The 23,411-nt window shown below is 50.7% G+C and overlaps 2 protein-coding genes across 2 annotated transcripts; both read right to left on the bottom strand.

The window, feature by feature from the left end:
- Window positions 1–2,096: 2,096 nt before the first annotated feature.
- Window positions 2,097–3,032, bottom strand: LOC148595030 (olfactory receptor 14C36-like). The gene has a single exon (XM_088522752.1). The coding sequence runs from the start codon at window positions 3,030–3,032 to the stop codon at window positions 2,097–2,099; it is 936 nt and encodes a 311-aa protein (XP_088378878.1).
- A 13,751-nt stretch (window positions 3,033–16,783) lies between these two features.
- On the bottom strand, window positions 16,784–17,719 carry LOC148595029 (olfactory receptor 14A16-like). The gene has a single exon (XM_088522751.1). It carries the CDS (start codon window positions 17,717–17,719, stop codon window positions 16,784–16,786), a length of 936 nt encoding a protein of 311 aa, XP_088378877.1.
- Window positions 17,720–23,411: the final 5,692 nt, after the last annotated feature.

Raw genomic sequence — 23,411 nt, 5'->3', positions numbered from 1 at the left:
TGTCCAGCATTCAAAACAATTTAGGGTATCAGGTGAGACAGAGCAGACACCGTAAAAAGGGGAATGAATACAAATAGTTGTGTAGCAACACCATAACAATTATTATCACTAGTAAAAGTCATAATAAAAATAACATGAAGAAACAATGCTCAATCCAGTTACGGGATAGAGAAAGAGTCATTTGTGGAGAGATGTGGAAAAATAACCACTGCTTAAAAAGGTCCATTAAATCACTTTCCTAATGGCATCCTTGAGCTCCTTGTTCCTCATGCTGTAGATGATGGGGTTCTCTGCTGGAGGCACCACTGAGTACAGAACAGCCAGTACCAGATCCAGAGATGGGGAGGACATGGAGGGGGGCTGCAGATAGGCACACATACCAGTGCTGACAAAGAGGGAGACCACGACCAGGTGCGGGAGGCACATGGAAAAGGCTTTGAACCGACGCTGCTCAGAGGGGATCCTCAGCACAGCTCTGAAGATGTGCACGTAGGACACCACAATAAAAGTGAAACACCCAAAGACTAAACAGGCACTAACCACCAGAAGTCCAGCTTCCCTGAGGAAGGAGTCATTCCTGCACCCTTCTCCTGTCCTTCCTCCAGCATCCTGGGCTGGCAGTGCTGCTCTGCAGGGTGAGCAGCTGTGGGGACACAGGGTGACTCCACACTGGCCATGATGGTCAGGGCAGAGCCAGCTGGACCACAATCACTGCAACTGACCACCCCAGGGTGTGCGGCTGTGGAGGATGCTTGGAGCAATCCCAGGGTATTGCACATTGCTCAGGTTGTGTTTGGAGCTGTCATTAGACCCAGGCTGCTGCCACTCCTGAGAGCCCTGATTTGGGGCACTGCTTGGTTTCACCCTTTACTCTTGGGTGACTCTGCATGGTTTTATGAGTTTCCACTCAAAACCTGTCCCAGACACGTGCTGCCCCTGGAGATCCCTTCTGCTCTCCAGGTGGCTCCATATCCCTTCTGGAAGCATGGACATCTGTCACCAGTCTGTTACTATTTGGGACAGTCCCTGGGAGATACTTCTTGAGCACTCACCCTCTCCAGAGCACTGGGCAGGCACAAGTGGCATCTGAGTACAGTCCTCATTCCCATCACTATACAAGCTGATGCCCACTGGCCCATGCACACCCAGGCATGGCAAGAGGGTCTTTATGGGTGCAATTCCCTGAGCACATTCTTGACTGCAGCTTGGGAAGAAGATCCCAGCCTTCAGGCACAGTGCAGAGAAAATCCCCCTTTATTGCAGAGATGTCACTTGGGAGACCAGCTGTGACACAGTGAGGGCAGATTGAAGGATGGTCTCTAGATCGAACAGACTAAGTTTGTGCCTCAGAGGAAAGGGGATGAATACAAATGTTTGTGCATAATCAGGAGTATCACAGATATAACACCCAAAACAAAAGGGTTGCCTGAGAAACATTGAAAATCATTTGTGAAGAGAGATGGACAGCTCTTTGCTACTGAACCTGTAACCCCTAAAGTAGTTTTGTCAGTGTCTCCTTGAGTGCCTTGTTCCTCATGTTGTAGATGAGGAGGTTTGCTGTTGGAGGCACCAGCCAGCACCAGACCCAGAACTGGGGAAAAGATGGAGGGGGGCTTCACACAGGCAAATATTGCAATGCTGATAAGCAGGAAGACCATGGCCATGTTTGGCAGGCAAATGGAAGAAAGCTTTGTGCCTTTTCCATTTGGATTTGACATGGGCACAGCAGCAGCAGTGCTAGGATCAGGGCAAGGAGCAGAGGAATAGCAGTGAAGAGCCTGTCCCTCAGCTGCAAAGCCAGAACATGGGCCAGGCAATGCCTCTGCAGCCAGTCAGGCTCCAGGTGCTGCTTTGATGCCAGCTCCATCCTACGAATGGTGGGGTTTCATGCTTGGAAGGGAGCAGCAGTCCCTTTTGTGCTACAATCCCTTAGGAACAAGACAAATAGCATGAACTTTATTATTATTATTTATTTTATAAAGAACGTGAGAGAAACATGAGAAATAAAGTAAGGAAAGGAGGAAGGAAGGAAGGGAGGAACAATCCAGCCTGCATGCCAGGTATATGGGAATGATGAGAAGATACACATGGAGAAGTTATTGGTTGGGATATTGTACAGACTGAACAATTTTCCAAAGTGCCTCCTTGAGCTCCTTGTTCCTCATGCTGTAGATGAGGGGATTCACTGTTGGAGGCACCACCGAGTACAGAACGGCCAAGGTCAGATCCAGAGCTGGGGAGGAGATGGAGGGGGGCTTCAGGTAGGCAAACACTTCAGTGCTGCTGAACAAGAAGACCACGGCCAGGTGCGGGAGGCACATGGAAAAGGCTTTGTGCCGACCCTGCTTTGATGGGATCCTCAGCACAGCTCTGAAGATCTGCATGTAGGACACCATAATGAAAATGAAACACCCAAAGACTAAACAGGCACTGACCACAATAATCCCAGCTTCCCTGAGGTAGGATTCTGAGCAGGAGAGCTTGAGGATCTGAGGGATCTCACAGAAGAACTGCTCCACCACATTGCCTTGGCAGAGGGGTAGGGAAAATGTGTTCCCAGTGTGCAGGAGAGCATTGAGAAAGCCACTGGCCCAGGCAGCTGCTGCCATTCTGACACAAGCTCTGCTGTCCAGGAGGGTCCCGTAGTGCAGAGGTCTGCAGATGGCAACGTAGCGGTCATAGGCCATGACTGTGAGGAGACAATACTCCACTGACATGAAAATAGTAATACTTAAGACCTGGGCAACACATCCCAAGTAGGAAATGGCTCTGGTGTCCATCAGGGAATTGTGCATGGATCTGGGGATAGTTGTGGAGATGAAGCCAAAGTCGAGGAGGGAGAGGTTGAGGAGGAAGAAGTACATGGGGGTGTGGAGGTGGTGGTCACAGGCTACGGCTGTGATGATGAGGCCATTGGCCAGGAGTGCAGCCAGGTAGATGGCCAGGAAGAGCGAGAAGTGCAAGAGCTGCAGCTCCCATGTGTCTGAGAATGGCAGGAGCAAGAATTCTTTGAGGGAGCTGCTGTTGGACATTTCCTCCCCATATACATGGGGAATTCACCAAGGAACAAAACAGACAGAGACAAGTTAGGAGACACTCTTAAAAGGAAAATAAATTAATAACGTTTTCTTTTCTATCTGTTTGTTTCATTCCCAAATCTCTGAAACTCCTGCCTCTTCTAGCTAGAGGATGATGTTACTCTAAAAAGAGAGCAGCCCCTGCTGAGAGCAGAGTCTGATTTCAGAGTGCCCATCTCTGACCTTCTCACCCTTTCTACATGCACCTGAGAGAGGTCTCCAGGCTCCCCTTCCAGCAAACAACACACAAGACCCTTTTCGGATGCGCATTTACAGCCTCTCACCATCACTTCCATACTATGAATATTTCCATAGGTTCCCCATGGGTCCCTGAGATACCACAGATATGCCATGAGACAGCAGAGGCTTTCTCGAGGGCAGGTGGCAGCCTGCAGGACACCACAGGGTAACAGCCAAATGATTGTCAGGATTTAAGATGGACTTTCCTTAAGGGACAGTCAATTCATTTTCCTGTACTGCATTTCCTGGAGCTCCACAGGACAGAATGGGGCTGCGGAGACCTCACTCCCTTGGAAATCCCTCTTTTCCACTACTTGTAGCTTTGGTCCCTGAACTGCAGCTGAATACTCCCAACCACAGGAAGCAGAGAGCAAGAACAGGAGCAGCATGGACAGGAGAAGAATTAAGGAGCAGCACCATGACCCTGTTGCCAAGGGAGGCAAGGAGAGGGACAGAGAGGCATTCTGGAAAACCTGCACGTTTTCTACAGGGTATGGCACCTTGCAGAGGGGGACATTGCAGCACTGCCCCTCTCAGCCCTTTGGTGGGGAGGCACCAAAGAGATGCCCCTCTCCCCTGACACAGCTCTGGCTTCAGAGTTCAGCCAGAGCCCCATGCCCTGCAGTTCCTTCTCCTTCCCTGCCCATCTCTGCTGCCTGGAGCTGTCCCTGCTGGCAGCTCTTTCTCTGTCCCATTGTCTTGTCCCTACCACTGCTCAAAGATCCTATGTCACCCTCTGGGTGCTCAATTTTGCCCTACAGAAACCTCTAGCAATGTCCAGGGGCAGCTCTGCAGTTGCAGGTTGGAATGGAGCAGGTCACATAAAGTCCTGGGATGCTGCAAAGAAGATGCTGCTGCTGCCTTTAGACTAAAGTGGGGATGGAGCAGCTCACTGACGTTTCTCACAGACCTCCTAATCTCTTAGAGTAAAGGTTTACAACTCCCAGCTCACTGCCAAAACAGAAAACTTGTCCCTTCATTCTCCCTGTCAAAATGAGGAAAGTGAAAGTGCAGAGACCTGAAGGAAAGGTCCTTCTCCTTCAAGCAGCTCTTCTCTTGACTTTCCTCTTGAAAGGACCCCTCAGACATGTCCTGTGCATGTGCTGGAGCTGTGAGCAGAACCTGACCCCTGCAGCACCTCTCAAAGGCAGAAAGAACCTTGACAGCTGAAGAGACAGATGTGGTCCAAAGCACAGGCCAGTGTCTGCTTGCTCTGATGCAGGAACTGGGGGACCTGCATCATCCTAGAGAATGAGGTGGGGAATTGTCTTGGCTATCTGAAATGACCTCCCGGTGCCAAATACATCTGGAGCCCCACTCACTCCAGCTGAGGCATAGGAAGATTCCAGTATTAACCATCAGCTCTTGTAATTCAGTGCAGACTCTTGATTTGATGGCATTGAAAACTGCTGGAAGAGTCTTGTCAGATGCCTGGGTTGTCCAGCTCAACCATATGTCCCTAGCAGATTGGACCTACAGGGAAACTATCCCTTCCAAGAGGGAGTGCTTTCTGGGCAAGCGCTCCAGGGAATCCTAGGGTTCTGTCCTGAACCCAATCAAATGTAATCTAGCACTGTCTGTAGGGAAAGTCCATCCCGTCTACATCCATGTGTGCTGCACAAATGAGACACACATCACACCAAGGTATCTTGAGATTCTTTGCACTCTCAAACCCTTCTTTCTCTCCTCCCCTCAACTTCTGCTCACTGCATCATATTATATGAACAGGGACTGGGCTAATGAGGACCTCAGCGTGGCTTGATCACAGGCTGTCAAGGTCCATAGACATCTTCAGGGGTACCTTGTCCTTCCTGGAGATTTGTGCAAGAAGTCTGTCATAGGTCCAGTATAGCCACAGAGTCACCTCAGGCAGACACCCCCTTTCCTGCTGTTTCTCAATGGCCCACCTCTGTGTCTTCCTGGCCTTGGACATTGCTGGATTCACTTTCTTAGTAGGAAGCTGCTTCCACCATTGCATTGTGTGGAAGAATTGTTTGTGGAAGAATTTTTTGAAAGCAGGAACTGAGAGGAAAACTTGGGCCTAACCGAAGTTTTGGAATTACAAAGCTTGCTTGGGGTGATACACAGTTGCCACTTCCAGGATAGTTGGTGCACACGAACTCTGCTCCTCCACAGTTCCCTAGGCAACACAATCTGCCCTCCTCACAGCTGCAAAGGGGAGTAACGGAGGAGTTACGTGAAGAGCGGAGTGAAGACACCGCAGCCGAACTCTGTTGCGCTCCCTGTGCTGGGCCGCTGATAAGCCGCACAGTGGCTGTCTAATGGGAGATATACAATAACATGTCCAGTGCTGAGCCAGGAAAGGTGGTAAATGACTCATTTCAGATGAACGTGGCTTGAACTTTGCTCATTATAGTGTGAAAACCACACCTCCATCCCAAAAGTTACCCGCTTCTGAGGTACGACCATGTCTCACCGAGCATGCGCTCTAGATTTTCGATTGACTGTACCTTTAAATGAAAGCGAGAAACTTTTTCACCAATCGATAACAATATTAAGTATGACTTAGTCACTCAAGCTCCACCTGAATGTAACGAAAAGTATAAAAGGTGAACTAAGGATGAAAAGTTTGGGGGGAAGAAACCATCGTACCTCCTGGGTCAGTTGAGAGGCTGATCCCCCTTCCCTCCCCTTGCGTCGGGACGCTGCCTGAGGAGACTCGAGACTGAGAGCCCTCTCCCATCTTCCGGAATGAGTGATGATTGCGCCTTTGTACAGCAGAGCTAGCTAAAACCCCACGCTCTTGTAGAGAATTTCCTGTACTGACATCCAAAACCTGCTTTGTAAATGTTGCATTTGAATAAATCATACTGTTTGTGAACTCGGCTACTTGTCTGGGGGGAGGCGATCGGACCTACAGTTGACAGACTGTTCATGAATCCGATAACTGCCAGAGTCGAGCTTATAGTTGATCACACTATTTGGGAACTCGATTCGCTCCTAGGAAGGCGATCGGACCTACGGTCCACGGACTGTTTGTGAATCCGATACTGTTCTGATATCTCCTTTTGATATCTCCTTTCCCCCCCACCGCCACTACCACTACAACTTTCAAACTGCAACATTGTCACACATTTTTCCTGCTATATTTGATGGCATGGCTCTGCTCTGAACTGGGCCGTTGCACACCCAGTGTCTTTGCTCCATGGCAACAGGTTTCTCTGTGAACCTTCGGTTCTCTGTGCCACAGCTGAAGCTCTATAGCCCAAATATATGCAGGTGTAGGTAGCCTGAAGTAGAGGCAGGCACACATGAAGATGTGCAAGCTGTCACAGGCCTGAAATATCATTGGAATGATGATCAATGGAAGATGAGGGAGGATGCCTTTTGTGTGAAGGAGCAGATTGCATGTGTGGAGCTCTTCCTTGGAAGAGGCAAGGTTTTAAGTGAGAGCTTGTGGGTGAGCGTCTCAAGAGGGAGCTCTCCTATTTCTTGGCAGTATAAAAAAGTCTGTGGATCACTGGCCCTGGTTCTTGTTGGGCAGACTTTAATCCCCCTACCATGACCTGTAAAGGCAAATTGCAGGGGGCAAGCAGTCCGGGAGGCTTCTGGAGGACATGAAGGAGAACTTTTTTGCACAGCTGCCAGATGGGCTGATAAGGATGATGCTTTCTGGTAACTGGACATTTCAGACAAGGACAAACTGACCAGGCATGGGATAGTCAGTCTCTGCCTTGCCTACTGTGACCATGAGATGTGGAGTGCCTAATGCCGAGGGGAGTGCAGAAGGACAGGAGCAGAATGGAGACTGCACTCAGCGCCAGCACCCGCGGTGAGCCTCCTGCTGGCCCAGCAGCTCCTCGGGCAGGGGGACCTCGCTTGTGCACAGCCCAGCGTGGGCTGCTGCCGCCGCGGGCTGCAGGGACACCAGGTTCCTCGGCAGAGCTGTCCCGGCCAGGAAGGCGCTGCTGACATCACAACCAGCTGCGCGGCCTGGCCTATCAGGGGCTGCGGCAGCAGTGACGTCACCAGCCGATGCCCACACGTCAGCACAGAGCCAGCCCTGCAGAGAGCAGGGGCCTCCCGGCAGCGTCCCTGCAATGGCCTCCGTGTCCCTGCCCGCTGCTGAGACACCCCTGGCCTCACAGGCAGCGCCTGCTGCTGCCCCGGCAGCTCCGCGCACACAAGGGACCTCCCCGCGTGTCTGCACCAGACCCCGCTGCCGGCCGCGCTGCTGCTGGGACAGGAGCGGCCTCAGAGCCCGTCCCCAGCCATGGGCCAGCGCTGGCCTCGCAGCTGCTCTGCCAGCAGGGACCTCCCAAGGAACTGCCCAGCCAGGCGCCTCTTGCAGGCCTGCCAGGGACTCAGAAAAGAGCAGAGCTCACGGTCACCCTCACAGCCATGTGCCTGTTAATGCCTGCTCCTGTCCCATCAGGTGTGCAGACAACGTGACCTCCCAATGAACATCAGTGCCACGTGTCTGCTGTGGGTCTACCAAGTGCTTGGAAACATTGACTTGACCTGGCTGATTTTATGGTAGGACTGTTGTAGAGCACCCAGCCAGCTGGGCTGCAGGGCCAGGTCTCTCACGACCAGGAGATCCGTTACCCTGACTGCCTGCAGCCCCTCAGGGCAGCCCCTCTTCCCAGCACAGCACAGGGGTCCTGGCTCTGGGGCTCCTCAGGCGTCTCCAGTGACAGAGCGGCCTGCCCAAGCTGAAACCCCTGGGAGCAGTTTTGTATTTATTGTCCCCACAAGCTCATCACTGCTTCTCTGCTTTGCTCTGGAGATGTCTCTGCTGCACAGAGAGCCTTTTCCCAGGTCCATGAGTCCCTGCTGCCCTGGCCATTCCTGCAGCCCTATCCTGTCCTCCCTGCAGCATCCTGGACTGGCAGTGCTGCTCTGCAGGGTGGGCAGCTGTGGGGACACAGGGTGACTCCACACTGGCCATGATGGTCAGGGCAGAGCCAGCTGGACCACAATCACTGCAACTGACCACGTCCTCCCCAGAGGAGGGATCTCCCCACAGAGATGTCACTTGGGAGACCAGCTGTGACACAGTGAGGGCAGATTGAAGGATGGCCTCTAGATCAGACAGACTGAGTTTGTGCCTCAGGGGAAGGGGGACAAATTTTTGTGCATAATCATGAGTATCACAGATATAATACCCAAAGCAAAAGGGTTGTCTGACAAACATTGAAAATCATTTGTGAAGAGAGATGGACAGCTCTTTGCTGCTGAACCTGTAACCCTTGAAGTAGTTTTGTCAGTGTCTCCTTGAGTGCCTTGTTCCTCATGCTGTAGATGAGGAGGTTCGCTGTTGGAGGCACCAGCCAGCACCAGATCCAGAAATGGGGAAAAGATGGAGGGGGCTTCACACAGGCAAATATTGCAGTGCTGATAAGCAGGAAGACCATGGCCATGTTTGGCAGGCAAATGGAAAAAGCTTTGTGCCTTTACCATTTGGATTTGACATGGGCACAGTAGCAGCAGTGCTAGGAGGGCAAGGAGCAAGGGAAAGCAGTGAAGAGCCTGTCCATCAGCTGCACAGCAAGAACACGGGTTAGGCAATGCCTTTGCAGCCAGTCAGGCTCCAGGTGCTGCTTTGATGCCAGCTCTATGCTAGGGATGGTGGGGTTTCATGCTTGGCAGGGAGCAGCAGTCCCTTTTGTGCTACAATCCCTTAGGAACATTTTTGACTCCATCTTCTCCACCTTTGAAGAAAGACCAGCCTTTGGGCATAAAACAAAGGAGATCTCCTCTTACTAGAGAAATACCATTCTGGAGGCCAGGTGGGGGATAAGGGTGTCCAGTGCCTGGTCCTGCCTGTGCTCCAGGGATGCAAACAAAGCACAACCCTAGCAGCACTGTGTTGGGAGGGTGCTTAGGCCCTCTACATGCATCCAAGCAGAACAAGGCAGTTTGGAAGGATGGAGAGCTGCTCTGGAAAGAGAACGTGCTGCTGCTGTGGTTGCACATGTCACCAGGAGGGCTGAAGCCCCCATGAGATGGCTGTAGCGACTAAATATCTGCTGTGGTAGAGCCAAAGGGCACTCTGCCAAAACCAAAGTGTCCTCATTGCACTTGGGGCATCAGAGTAATCTCAGGCGAGGAGGCCCTGAGGATGCCACATTCCTGCCGATTTAGAAGGAAGCCTGGCTTCCTGCTTCAACATGGTCTCCAGGTCAGAATCAGAAGAGAGATATCAGAAGAGAAATAGCATGAACTTTATTATTTTATTATTATTTTATTATTATTTACTTTATCAAGAATGTGAGAGAAACATGAGAAATAAAGGAAGGAAGGGAGGAAGAAAGGAAGGAAGGCAGGAACAATCCAGCCTACATGCCAAGTATATGGGAATGATCAGAAGATGCACATGGAGAAGTTATTGGTTGGGATACCACTGAGTACAGAATGGCCAAGGTCAGATCCAGAGCTGGGGAGGAGATGGAGGGGGGCTTCAGGTAGGCAAACACTGCAGTGCTGCTGAACAGGGAGACCACAGCCAGGTGCGGGAGGCACATGGAAAAGGCTTTGTGCCGACCCTGCTTTGATGGGATCCTCAGCACAGCTCTGAAGATCTGCACATAGGACACCACAATGAAAGTGAAACACCCAAAGGCTAAACAGGCACTAACCACCAGAAGCCCAGCTTCCCTGAGGTAGGATTCTGAGCAGGAGAGCTTGAGGATCTGAGGGATCTCACAGAAGAACTGCTCCACCACATTGCCTTGGCAGAGGGGTAGGGAAAATGTGTTCCCAGTGTGCAGGAGAGCATGGAGAAAGCCACTGGCCCAGGCAGCTGCTGCCATTCTGACACAAGCTCTGCTGCCCAGCAGAGTCCCATAGTGCAGAGGTCTGCAGATGGCAACGTAGCGGTCATAGGCCATGACTGTGAGGAGGCAATACTCAGCTGATATGAAAATAGTAATACTTAAGACCTGGGCAACACATCCCAAGTAGGAAATGGCTCTGGTGTCCATCAGGGAATTGTGCATGGATCTGGGGATAGTTGTGGAGATGAAGCCAAAGTCGAGGAGGGAGAGGTTGAGGAGGAAGAAGTACATGGGGGTGTGGAGGTGGTGGTCCCAGGCTACGGCTGTGATGATGAGGCCATTGGCCAGGAGGGCAGCCAGGTAGATGGCCAGGAAGAGCGAGAAGTGCAAGAGCTGCAGCTCCCGTGTGTCTGAGAATGGCAGTAGCAGGAATTCTTTGAGGGAGCTGCTGTTGGACATTTCCTCCCCATACACATGGGGAATTCACCAAGCAACAAAACAGAGACAAGTTGGGAGACACTCTTAAAAGGAAAATAAACAAAGTTTTCTTATCTATCTATTTGTGTCATTCTCAAATCTCTGAAGCTCCTGCCTCTTCTAGCTAGAGGATGATGTTACTCTAAAAAGAGAGCAGCCCCTGCTGAGAGCAGAGTCTGGTTTCAGAGTGCCCATCTCTGACCTTCTCACACTTTCTACATGCACCTGAGGGAGGTCTCCACGCTCTCCTTCCAGCAAACAACACACAAGAGCCTATTCTGCTGCCCATTTACAGCCTCCCACCATCACTTCCATACTATCAATATTTCCATAGGTTCCCCATGGGTCGCTGAGATGCCACAGATATGCCATGAGTCAGCAGAGGCTTCCTGGAGGGCAGGTGGCAGCCTGCAGGACACCACAGGGTAACAGCCAAATGATTGTCAGGATTTAAGATGGACTTTCCTTAAGGGACAGTCAATTCATTTCCCTGTACTGCATTTCCTGGAGCTCCACAGGACAGAATGGGGCTGCAGAGACCTCACTCCCTTGGAAATCCCTCTTTTCCACTACTTGTAGGTTTGGTGCCTGAACTGCAGCTGAATACTCCCAACCACAGGAATCAGAGAGCAAGAACAGGAGCAGCATGGACAGGAGAAGGATTAAGGAGCAACACCATGACCCTGTTGCCAAGGGAGGCAAGGAGAGGGACAGAGAGGCATTCTGTAAAACCTGCACGTTTCCTACAGGGTATGCCACCTTGCAGAGGGGGACATTGCAGCACTGCCCCTCTCAGCCCTTTGGTGGGGAGGCACCAAAGAGATGCCCCTCTCCTCACAGCCTCCTCACAGCTCTGGCTGCAGAGTTCAGCCAGAGTCCCATGCCCTGCAGTTCCTTCTCCTTCCCTGCCCATCTCTGCTGCCTGGGGCTGTCCGTACTGGCAGCTCTTTCTCTGTCCCAGTGTCTTGTCCCTGTCACTGCTCAAAGATCCCATGTCATCCTCTGGGTGCTCAGTTCTGCCCTACAGAAACCTCTGAGCAATGTCCAGGGGCAGCTCTGCAGTTGCAGGTTGAAATGAGCAGGTCACATAAAGTCCTAGGAGGCTTCAAAAAAGATGATGATGCTGCATTTAGACTAAAGTGGGGATGGAGCAGCTCACTGACGTTTCTCACAGTCCTCCTAATCTTTCAGAGTAAAGGTTTATGACTCCCAGCTCATGGCCAAAACAGAAAACTTGTTCCTTCATTCTCCCTGTCAAAATGAGGAAAGTGAAAGTGCAGAGACCTGAAGGAAAGCTCCTTCTCCTTCAAGCAGCTCTTCTCTTGATTTTCCCCTTGGAAGGACCCCTCAGACATGTCCTGCGCACTTTACCCGTGGCGTATGACATCTTGCAGAGGGGGACACTGCAGCACTGCCCCTCTCAGCCCCTTGGTGGGGAGGCACCAAAAAGATGCCCTTCTCCTCTGTCACAGCTCTGGGTGCAGAGTTCAGCCAGAGTCCCATGCCCTGCAGGGGCAGAGAAGGATCTCCTTCCCTGCCCATCTCTGCTGCCCGGAGCTGTCCCTGCTGGCAGCTCTTTCTCTGTCCCAGTGTCTTGTCCCTGTCACTGCTCAAAGATCCCATGTCACCCTCTGGGTGCTCAATTTTGCCCTACAGAAACCTCTGAGCAATGTCCAGGGGCAGCTCTGCAGTTGCAGGTTGGAATGGAGCAGGTCACATAAAGTCCTGGGATGTTGCAAAGAAGATGCTGATGCTGCCTTTAGACTAAATTGGGGGTGGAGCAGCTCGCTGATGTTTCTCACAGACCTACTAATCTGTCAGAGTAAAGGTTTACAACTCCCGGCGCATTGCCAAAACTGAAAAGTTGTTCCTTCATTCTCCCCTTCAAAATGAGGAAAGTGAAAGTGCAGAGTTCTGAAGGAAAGGTCCTTCTCCTTCAAGCAACTCTTCTCTTGATTTTCCTCTTGGAAGGGCCCCTCAGACATGTCCTGCGAACGTGTTGGAGCTGTGAGCAGAACCTTACCCCTGCAGCACCTCTCAAAGGCAGAAAGAACCTGCCCTGTCAGGGATCTCTCTTCCCACCCAAAGCTTCTCCCCACAGCACCACAGGGAGCTCCCTGGAGAGGCTGTGTGCTGACCCTCACGGGTGGCAGAGTCACTGTACTGGGCAAACAGCACCAGGAGGTACAGGGACACTGCTCTGAATCACAGCCCCAGGCAGACCTTGGTGCACTCCCTGCCTTCACAGCCCTACAGCCCTGTGTTCAAGTGGCATAGCCAAGAGAAGCATACCTGATCCTCTGACCATGTGTCTGGGAATCCCTGCCCTGAAGCATCTCCTCCTCCTGCTATTGTCCTGCTTACTCCAGGAGAGAGACCATGACAAATCCCATGAGCCGTGGTTTGGCTGGGATGCAGACACTCCCTCCAGGAATATCAGCAGCATTGCCCTGCAGACAGAGACTCACTGTTTCAAGGGCTGTGAAGATATCCCCCACAATGAGCTCTGCTCCCGCTCCACACTGCCGTTCACCTCTCGCTGCCTTCTCTCCTCTGCTGTCCGCAGCAGCAGGCAGTGCCCGCAGCCCTGCTGCTCTTGGCACAGGAGCTGCTCCTGCATTCGGCGGTCTCTGGGCAGTGCTGCCAGGCTGCCACGAGCCCCCTCCATCCCAGGAGCCTGGCCCTGCTCAGGAGCAGAGGAACAGCTGAACTCACCAATTTCTCTGTCCCTTGTGCCCCCTCCTCCTGGGGAATGTTCCCTCAAGCAAACTAAAATAATCATCTGTTTTCCTTTTCTCGTGAGTGGAGAGAGCTTCCAACATTGCAATTTATTTTTTCAGAGGATGAGGAGCTATGAAAGTGGTTAATGTCCCACTCTGGAAGAATGATTTTCATCTTTCAATCAGACAAGGATGCCTAGATGGGACAAAAGTGAACTCACTGAGATGTGGTTCAGGTTTTGATGAGGATTAATCAGTCTGGGCATTACAGAATTCAGACCCCCAGCCCTGGGTCTGAAATAATATTCAGATTATTCCTGTAAATTCCACAGATGCCATCGGTGGGATTCCCCTTGCCAAAAACAAAGTGAGCACAACACAGAGGTCTGCATGTATGCTCTGTCTAAGCTCCCACTACAGTCATTGGAGATGGAAGAGTCAGTTACTAACACACAGATATCTGGTAACAGTTGAAGAGAGAGATGTGGTCCAAAGCACAGGCCAGTGTCTGCTTGCTCTGATGCAGGAACTGGGGGACCTGCTTCATCCTAGAGGATGAGGTGGGGAATTGTCTTGGCTATCTGAAATGACCTTCTTGTGCCAAATACAACTGGAGCCCCACTCACTCCAGCTGAGGCATAGGAAGATTCCAGTATTAACCATCAGCTCTTGTAATTCAGTGCAGACACTTGATTTGATGGCATTGAATAGTGCTGGAAGAGCCTTGTCAGATGCCTGGGTTGTCCAGCTCAACCATATGTCCCTAGCAGATGGGACCTACAGGGAAACTATTCCTTTCAAGAGGGAGCGTTTGCTGGGCAAGTGCTCCAGGGAAACCTAGTGTTCCGTCCTGAACCCAATCAAATGTAATCCAGCACTGTCTGTAGGGAAAGTCCATCCTGTCTACATCCATGTGTGCTGCATAAATGAGACACACATCACACCAAGGTATCTTGAGATTCTTTGCACTCTCAACCCCTTCTTGCTCTTTCCCCTCAACTTCTGCTCACTCCATCATATTATATGAACAGGGACTGGCGTAATGAGGACCTCTGCATGTCTGGATCCCAGGCTGTCAAGGTCCATGGACATCTTCAGGGCACCTTGTCCTTCCTGGAGATTTGTGCAAGAAGTCTGTCATAGGTCCAGTATAGCCACAGAGTCACCTCAGGCAGACACCCCCTTTCCTGCTGTTTCTCAATGTCGCAGCTCTGTGTCCTCCTGGCCTCAGACACTGCTGAATTCACTTTCTTAGTAGGGAGCTGCTTCCACCATTGCATTGTTCCTGCTATATATGATGGCATGGCTCTGCTCTGAACTGGACAATTGTACACCCAGCGTGTTTGCCCCTTGGTAGCTGGTTTCTCTGTGACCATTCTGTTCTCTGTGCCACAGTTGAAGCTCTACAGCCCAAATATATGCAGGTGTAGGTAGCCTGAAGTAGAGGCAGGAGTACATGAAGATGTGCAAGCTGTCACAGGCCAGAAATATCATTGTAATGATGATCAATGGAAGATGAGGGAGGATGCCTTTTGTGTGAAGGAGCAGATTGGATGTGTGGAGCTCTTCCTTGGAAGAGGCAAGGTTTGAAGTGAGAGCTTGTGGGTAAGCATCTCACGACCACTGCAACTGACCACTTCCTCCCCAGGGTGTGGAGGATGCTTGGAGCAATCCCAGGGTATTTCACATTGCTCAGGATGTGTTTGGAGGTATCATTAGACCCAGGCTGCTGCCACTCCTGAGAGCCCTGATTTGGGGCACTGCTCGGTTTGACCCTTTACTCTTGGGGGACTCCACGTGGTTTCTGAGTTTCTACTCAAAACCTGTCCAAGACATGTGCTGCCCCTGGAGATCCCTTCTGCTCTCCAGGTGGCTCCATATCCCTTCTGGAAGAATGGACATATGTCACCACTCTGCTACTATTTGGGACAGTCCCTGAGAGATACTTCTTGAGCACTCATCCTCTCCAGGGCACTGGGCAGCCACAAATGGCATCTGAATCCAGCCCTCATTCCCATCACTGTACGAGCTGATGCCCATTGGCCCATGCACACCCAGGCATGGGAAGAGGGTCTTTATGGGTGCAATTCCCTGAGCACATTCTTGACTCCAGCTTGGGAAGAAGAGCCCAGCCTTCAGGCACAGTGCAGAGAGAATCTCCCTTTATTGCAGAGGTGTTACTTGGGAGAGCAGCTGTGACACAGTGAGGGCAGATTCAAGGACGGCCTCTAGATCAGACAGACTGAGTTTGTGCCTCAGGGGAAGGGGGATGAATACAAATGTCTGTGCATAATCACGAGTATCACAGATATAACACCCAAAACAAAAGGGTTGCCTGAGAAACATTGAAAATCATTTGTGAAGAGAGATGGACAGCTCCTTGCTACTGAACCTGTAACCTTTGAAGTAGTTTTGTCAGTGTCTCCCTGAGTGCCTTGTTCCTCATGCTGTAGATGAGGAGGTTCGCTGTTGGAGGGACCAGCCAGCACCAAATCCAGAACTGGGGAAAAGATGGAGGGGGTTTCACACAGACAAATATTGCAGTGCTGATAAGCAGGGAGACCATGGCCAGGTTTGGCAGGAAAATGGAAAAAGCTTTGTGTCTTTTCCATTTGGATTTGACATGGGCACAGTAGCAGCAGTGCTAGGATCAGGGCAAGGAGCAGGGGAATAGGAGTGAGCCTGTCCCCCAGCTGCAAAGCCAGAACATGGGCCAGGCAATGCCTCTGCAGCCTGTCAGGCTCCAGGTGCTGCTTTGAAGCCAGCTCTATGCTAAGAATGGTGGGGTTTCATGCTTGGCAGGGAGGAACAATCCCTTTTGTGCTACAATCCCTTAGGAACATTTTTGACTCCACCTTTGAAGAAAGACCAGCCTTTGGGCACAAAACAGAGGAGATCTCCTCTTATTAGAGAAATACCATTCTGGAGGTCAGGTCAGGCATAAGGGTGCCCAGTACCTGGTCCTGCCTGTGCTCCAGGAATGCACACGAAGCACAACCCTAGCAGCACTGTGTTGGGAGAGCGCTTAGGCCCTCTACATGCCATCCAAGCAGAACAGGACAGTTTGGAAGGACCGAGAGCTGCTCTGGAAAGAGAAAGTGCTGCTGCTGTGGTTGCACATGTCACTAGGAGGGCTGAAGCCCCCATGAGATGGTTGTAGCGACTAAACATCTGCTGTGGTAGAGCCAAAGGGCACTGTGCCAAAACCAAACTGTCCTCATTGCACTTGGGGCATCTTAGTCATCTCAGGCGAGCAGGCTCTGAGGATGCCACATTCCTGCGAATTTAGAAGGAAGCCTGGCTTCCTGCTTCAACATGGTCTCCAGGTCAGAATCAGAAGAGAGATATCACAAGAGAAATAGCATGAAATTTATTATTATTATTATTATTATTATTATTTGTTTTATCAAGAATGTGAGAGAAACATGAGAAATAAAGGAAGGACGGGAGGAAGAAAGGAAGGAAGGGAAGAACAATCCAGCCTGCATGCCAGGTATATGGGAATGATGAGAAGATACACATGGAGAAGTTATTGGTTGGGATATTGTACAGACTGAACAATTTTCCAAAGTGCCTCCTTGAGCTCCTTGTTCCTCATGCTGTAGATGAGGGGATTCACTGTTGGAGGCACCACTGAGTACAGAACGGCCAAGGTTAGATCCAGAGCTCGGGAGGAGATGGAGGGGGGTTTCAGATAGGCAAACACTTCAGTGCTGCTGAACAAGAAGACCACGACCAGGTGCGGGAGGCACATGGAAAAGGCTTTGTGCCGACCCTGCTCAGAGGGGATCCTCAGCACAGCTCTGAAGATCTGCACGTAGGACACCACAATGAAAGTGAAACACCCAAAGACTAAACAGGCACTGACCACAATAATCCCAGCTTCCCTGAGGTAGGAGTCTGAGCAGGAGAGCTTGAGGATCTGAGGGATCTCACAGAAGAACTGCTCCACCACATTGCCTTGGCAGAGGGGTAGGGAAAATGTGTTCCCAGTGTGCAGGAGAGCATTGAGAAAGCCACTGGCCCAGGCAGCTGCTGCCATTCTGACACAAGCTCTGCTGCCCAGCAGAGTCCCATAGTGCAGAGGTCTGCAGATGGCAACGTAGCGGTCATAGGCCATGACTGTGAGGAGGCAATACTCAGCTGATATGAAAATAGTAATACTTAAGACCTGGGCAACACATCCCAAGTAGGAAATGGCTCTGGTGTCCATCAGGGAATTGTGCATGGATCTGGGGATAGTTGTGGAGATGAAGCCAAAGTCGAGGAGGGAGAGGTTGAGGAGGAAGAAGTACATGGGGGTGTGGAGGTGGTGGTCCCAGGCTACGGCTGTGATGATGAGGCCATTGGCCAGGAGGGCAGCCAGGTAGATGGCCAGGAAGAGCGAGAAGTGCAAGAGCTGCAGCTCCCGTGTGTCTGAGAATGGCAGTAGCAGGAATTCTTTGAGGGAGCTGCTGTTGGACATTTCCTCCCCATACACATGGGGAATTCACCAAGCAACAAAACAGAGACAAGTTGGGAGACACTCTTAAAAGGAAAATAAACAAAGTTTTCTTATCTATCTATTTGTGTCATTCTCAAATCTCTGAAGCTCCTGCCTCTTCTAGCTAGAGGATGATGTTACTCTAAAAAGAGAGCAGCCCCTGCTGAGAGCAGAGTCTGGTTTCAGAGTGCCCATCTCTGACCTTCTCACACTTTCTACATGCACCTGAGGGAGGTCTCCACGCTCTCCTTCCAGCAAACAACACACAAGAGCCTATTCTGCTGCCCATTTACAGCCTCCCACCATCACTTCCATACTATCAATATTTCCATAGGTTCCCCATGGGTCGCTGAGATGCCACAGATATGCCATGAGTCAGCAGAGGCTTCCTGGAGGGCAGGTGGCAGCCTGCAGGACACCACAGGGTAACAGCCAAATGATTGTCAGGATTTAAGATGGACTTTCCTTAAGGGACAGTCAATTCATTTCCCTGTACTGCATTTCCTGGAGCTCCACAGGACAGAATGGGGCTGCAGAGACCTCACTCCCTTGGAAATCCCTCTTTTCCACTACTTGTAGGTTTGGTGCCTGAACTGCAGCTGAATACTCCCAACCACAGGAAGCAGAGAGCAAGAACAGGAGCAGCATGGACAGGAGAAGAATTAAGAAGCAACACCATGACCCTGTCCCTACACAGACCCCTTCCCACTCACTCGGCACTCAGCTCAGTCCCACAGAATCCTCCAAGTAGCAGGAAACTGCCTAGGGACATCTCCCGCTCTGCAGTGCTGCAGAGTTGATGAAAGAATCTCTGGTGAGCTGGGAAAGGGGACACTGGTGCTGTCTGCAGGCTGAGGAGCGGTGAGGTCATTTCCAAAGCTACTCATCCTTCAGGCTGGTGGTGAAGATGCTGAGCCCTTGTTTAAACAGGTCTGCAGCATTTCCATTTCCACCATGCAGACAAATGTCCTCTGGAAAAATCTACTCTCAAAATGTCCTCATGATGAGCTGCAGCTACAGGTGGCCCTGACCTTTCTGCCTTTCAGCAGGAGAATGAACCCTGCCGGAGGTTCTCCTCTCACTCAGAGCTTCTCACCACAGCCCAGTGGGGAGCTCCCCGGGCAGGCTGAGCGCTGACCCTTGCAGGTGGCAAGGCTCACTGTCCAGGGAACAGCACAGCCCTGGACACAGGGACACTGCTCTGAATTACAGCGCTGGGCAGACCTGGGTGCACACCCTGGCTTCACACCCCTGCAGCCACCCCTGGCAGAAGAGAGCAGCATGCCCTGTCCTGCTCTTGGGGTGACAGGAATGCTGCTCGGAAGCATCTCCCCCTGCTCTGCACAGGAGAAGGCAGGAGAACGAGCCTTAAAACCCTATTAGTAATGGCCTGGGCTGGCTTCAGAAGCCCCTCCAGGAACCTTAGTAACATTGCCCTGCAGACAGAGACTCACCATGACAAGGGCTGTGAAGGTTGCTCCCACAATAAGCTCTGCTCTGTCCTCCCACTCCACCACCTCTCGCTGCCTTCTCTCCTCTGCTGTCCGCAGCAGCAGGCAGTGCCCGCAGCCCTGCTGCTCTTGGCACAGGAGCTGCTCCTGCACTCGGCTGTCTCTGGGCAGTGCTGCCTGGTTGCCACGAGCTGCCTCCGTCCCAGGAGCCTTGGCCCGCTCAGGAGCAGAGGCCCAGCTGAACTCATCAATTTCTCTGTCCCTTGTGCTCCCTCCTCCTGGGAAATGTTCACTTCAATCAACTAAAATAATCATCTGCTTTCTTTAACTAAAGAGTTCAGTGAAATGGATTCCAACATTACAAATTCTTTCATCAGACAATGACTATGACATTTGGAAATGTCCTACTATGGAAGCCCCGAATCACATCTCTTAGCTAGACAGGACACTGAGACCGGGACAAGAATGGAGTTGATTTCACCATGTTTTAGATATTGGTTCAAATGAGTCAATCTGGGCATCTTATACTGATTTAGAAGCCCGTGAACTGCAGAAGGATTCAGTTCCTTTCCCAAAACTCCACAAACATGGAAGTCACAAGATTCCCCTTGCTCAAGCTGAAGGTTGAACTACACTAATGTCTGCATGGGAGCTTGCTGTCTAAGCACCTGCTGTTACCACCTCAGCTGGACAGCGGGAGTCAGTTGCCTGGTGACACTTGGACAGAAGTGGTCCAAGGCATGAGTTAGTGTCTATTGCTCTGATGGAGCAAGTGTCATACCCAAATTCTTCTGGAGCATCAGACAGGGGCCAGATGCGGAACTTCCTTGGTTATCTGAAATGGCACTAGGTGCCCACTACTGGTAGAGTACCACTCACAGTGAAGTTGGGACACATGGAGATGTTGAGAGTGCACACTGCTAATGTAATTCAGCGTAGGCACCTGATTCAGAGATATTGAAGCAGGACTGTGTCAGATGCCTGGAGTTTCTAGCACAAATGCAAAGGAGGGATCTATAGGAAAACTTTGTCTTTTTGGATGGACAGAGATCCTAGCTTTTGTCAGGTTTTCCTCTGTGAGATTAGACAGCTGAATTCCACCATTGCCTTTAGGGAAACTCCAAACAGTCTGCATTCAGGCGTCCTCCTTGGTGACCTCCAACAGTGAGTGGCCTCATCTACAGCATGAGGAACAAGGAGCTCCAACCATGTTAAAGCCAGGCTTCTTCCCCCTTCTCCAACAGAGAGGGTGGGAACCTCAGAGCCCACTGCTCGAGCTCCCTGGGATGCTCCCTGTGCCATGAGGAGAGTTTCCCCTTGCAGTGCTTCTTCTAGCACTGGCATCTAGGGAGCTCAGGGGCCCAGAGTCAGGCTCAGAGGAGCACAGATGAGGTAGGATCCCAGTTCATGTTAGAAGAGTAATTAGGAGAGCTCAGCTCCCTTGTATGCAGTCAGGGTGTCATCTCCCACTCCTCTCCTGCGAGGGTGACTGCCAGGTGTCATCATGGGCTTGTCCCTTCCCCCTACAGAGCTCCCACACTACAAGTATAGGGGAAGGGACTCAGGCAGCAGCTTGTGGTGACAGACCCCATGCTTGACAGTATCATCCCCACAGCATCGCAGCAGGCATTTCCCCACTGCAGCTTTCCCATGAGGGCTGCAGCTTTCCTGGAGACATGCCTTGACAGAGCAGTAGGACTTTCTCTTTTTAGAGTTGTTCTCTTCCTTCCTATGCCTTGCTTCTGTGCTCTATTGTGTGAATATGGCCCAGGAGTTCTCATAACCTGATGGTGAAAGTGTTGTGTTTCCAAGTGCTTGTGTCCTGGAAGCACAGGCAGGAGCAGGCACTGGGCACCCTTATGGCAGTCCTGGCCTCCAGAATAGCATTTTCTATAAGAAAAGCAGATCACCTCTGTGATGTGCCTAAAGTCTGACACTTTTTCAGAAGATGGATTCAAAAGTGTGTCCAAGGGCATGGAACCTGGAAAGAGCCTGCTCTTCTGCTTATAAATGCCATGGGCCTCCCCCACGGGCTAGTGTCCACCCAAACACATCTCCTGCCATTGCAAAGCCCTTGGGCTCACAGAATCAGCTCCAGCTCCTTCCAGGGCTCTTCTTCCGCTACTTCCTCAAATGACATGCTTGGGAGGAACACACACATTTACCTGTTGTAGAAAATGTTCCTTTCTCTACCAGATATTTGATAACTCATCTTCAAAGCCTGAAGATCATTCTCCATCGCCATCCTCCATCTCCTCCACTATAGTGGCTATTTGTTTAGCCACTATATGGCTAAGCAAAAGGCTGTTCAGTTTGTCGCATCTACGCTCATGGTTTCTCGGTTATCAGGCCTTGCTCGCTGGACCAGGGTCTATGCAGTATCAGGCTTAAGAGATGGGCCACTTCAGTGTCTTCTCACATATCCTCCCCTTTTTTGTTTTGCACTGTTTGCTTCAGAGCATGTTTAACAACGGATTGCATTCACTTTAACAAGCATGGGACACAAAGCATAATCCCAAAAATGATTAAGAATAGCATTGCGGCAACAACCAACAGACTTTTTAGCCAAGGGCCCAAATCAGGGAAGAGTCCCTCAAAGGGGTTCCACCCTTCCATTATTCTGAGCCTCTTCCTTAGCTGTTGCAGCTCTTGGATGCTTTTGTGGATTGCCTTTGAATGATCAGATAGGTTCATGCAGTACAGGCCGTCAAAATCCTCACACCCATGTCCTTGAGCTAAACGCAGAAAGTCGATAGCCTCCCTGTTTTGCAGAGTGGCACGAGGGACTGAGTCCACGTCCCTCAATAGGCTGGAGAGAGCCAGCAATGCTGTGTTATTTTGTTTAGCAAGCCAGCATCCAAGCTTAGTGAGGTGATAATGAGCGGCCGCAGCGGCAATACCTGGTGCAAAAACAGATGCAGCGATTATTTCACCAGGGTTCCAGGATGTTACTTTGTCACTACACTGGTCATTAAATGCATGTGCCCATCTCTTTGCCCTGTGGTAGTGATGCATCTTTGTAGGATTTAATATCATGGATATGTTTGGCGCCAGGAGCGTCAAGCACCCCAGACTACAAGGCCCTCCATGCAAGTGGGAGGGGAGAATACCCCATGCTCTATCACCACAGATAAGAAATACCCTAGGCAGCAAGGCTATCTGGGCATTAGTTGATTCTGATGCATTTTCACTTGCATGGTTACACTACATAGTGTTGTTTTGATAGGCAGGCAGTGACGAATTAACATTCTGGACTTGAGATTGTTTTTTACCAGCATAGTTGAAATATACACAGGAATCCATTCGCGAGGACCCCAGCAGACTGATCTCCTGGGGTTCCAGAGGACTTGGGGTAAGGTGCGCCCAACTGTGCAGGGTGGCATAAGCAGTCTGGCAGGCCTGTGGGCCAGTTAGCATAAGCCTACAAAGGCAGAGCGGTATTCAGCTGTAAGTCAACTCCTACCTGGGCCTGGGGTTCAGGCTCTAGCACTGCATTTGGTCCTTTGACTTACAGGTTAATCATGGCTGTTTTACGAGTGGGGTATATATTGTTGGTGTATCCATTTCTTCAGATGTGACTGCCACCCGCATTCCTTGTATTGCACTCTTAATTCATTGTCCACCACAAGGAACTAGACAAGGAATAACAATCATAAGGATTATTAGGATCTTTTTAGCCTCTGCCTTAGCGCTTTTTAACAGCTGTTGTAACTTTGCATGCTCTAACATCTCTTTTACAAGCAACAAATCCATACTGATTGGGGTCGCATTTATGCCATGATATAGGGTATAGTTTCTAATTAACAATTGACTGGTAAACACAGGTGGCTTATACACAAAATCTCAGCCTCTAATAATAACTACATCGCAAGCACACGTATTAGAGTCAATAAACACGGTCTGGTTATAAATTCCATTAATTAGCACATATTTACACATTGTTCTAAAACATACACATCCTTTCCCTACATAAACTAATGCAGTTTTATTATTACTCTGCAGATTGATCCCAAAATGGCACACACCCTCTTTGGTATCAAAGCAAACGCTGCTCGCCTTAAGGGCATCATCTTTGCATACGAACCCCAGTTCCCATTCTAACATGCAGGCTACTAGATCTACCGATTGCCATTTTTTATCGACACCCTTGCCCACATTGGTTGGTCAGGAGGCAGGTAGAGCACAGATTCGTTGATGTTAATTCACAGGGCTGCAATGGGATA

The sequence above is a fragment of the Tinamus guttatus genome, unplaced genomic scaffold (genome assembly GCF_059628265.1).
Source record: "Tinamus guttatus ecotype Peru unplaced genomic scaffold, ASM5962826v1 Tinamus_guttatus_pri_ptg000161l, whole genome shotgun sequence".
Taxonomy (NCBI): Eukaryota; Metazoa; Chordata; class Aves; order Tinamiformes; family Tinamidae; genus Tinamus; species Tinamus guttatus.
Note: the sequence above shows the minus strand (reverse complement) of the source record. Positions and strands in the feature narration are given on the sequence as shown.

Excerpts from the sequence above, each read along its gene's own strand:
- LOC148595030 (XM_088522752.1), bottom strand. The coding sequence starts at position 3,032 with ATGTCCAACAGCAGCTCCCTCAAAGAATTCTTGCTCCTGCCATTCTCA.
- LOC148595029 (XM_088522751.1), bottom strand. The coding sequence starts at position 17,719 with ATGTCCAACAGCAGCTCCCTCAAAGAATTCCTGCTACTGCCATTCTCA.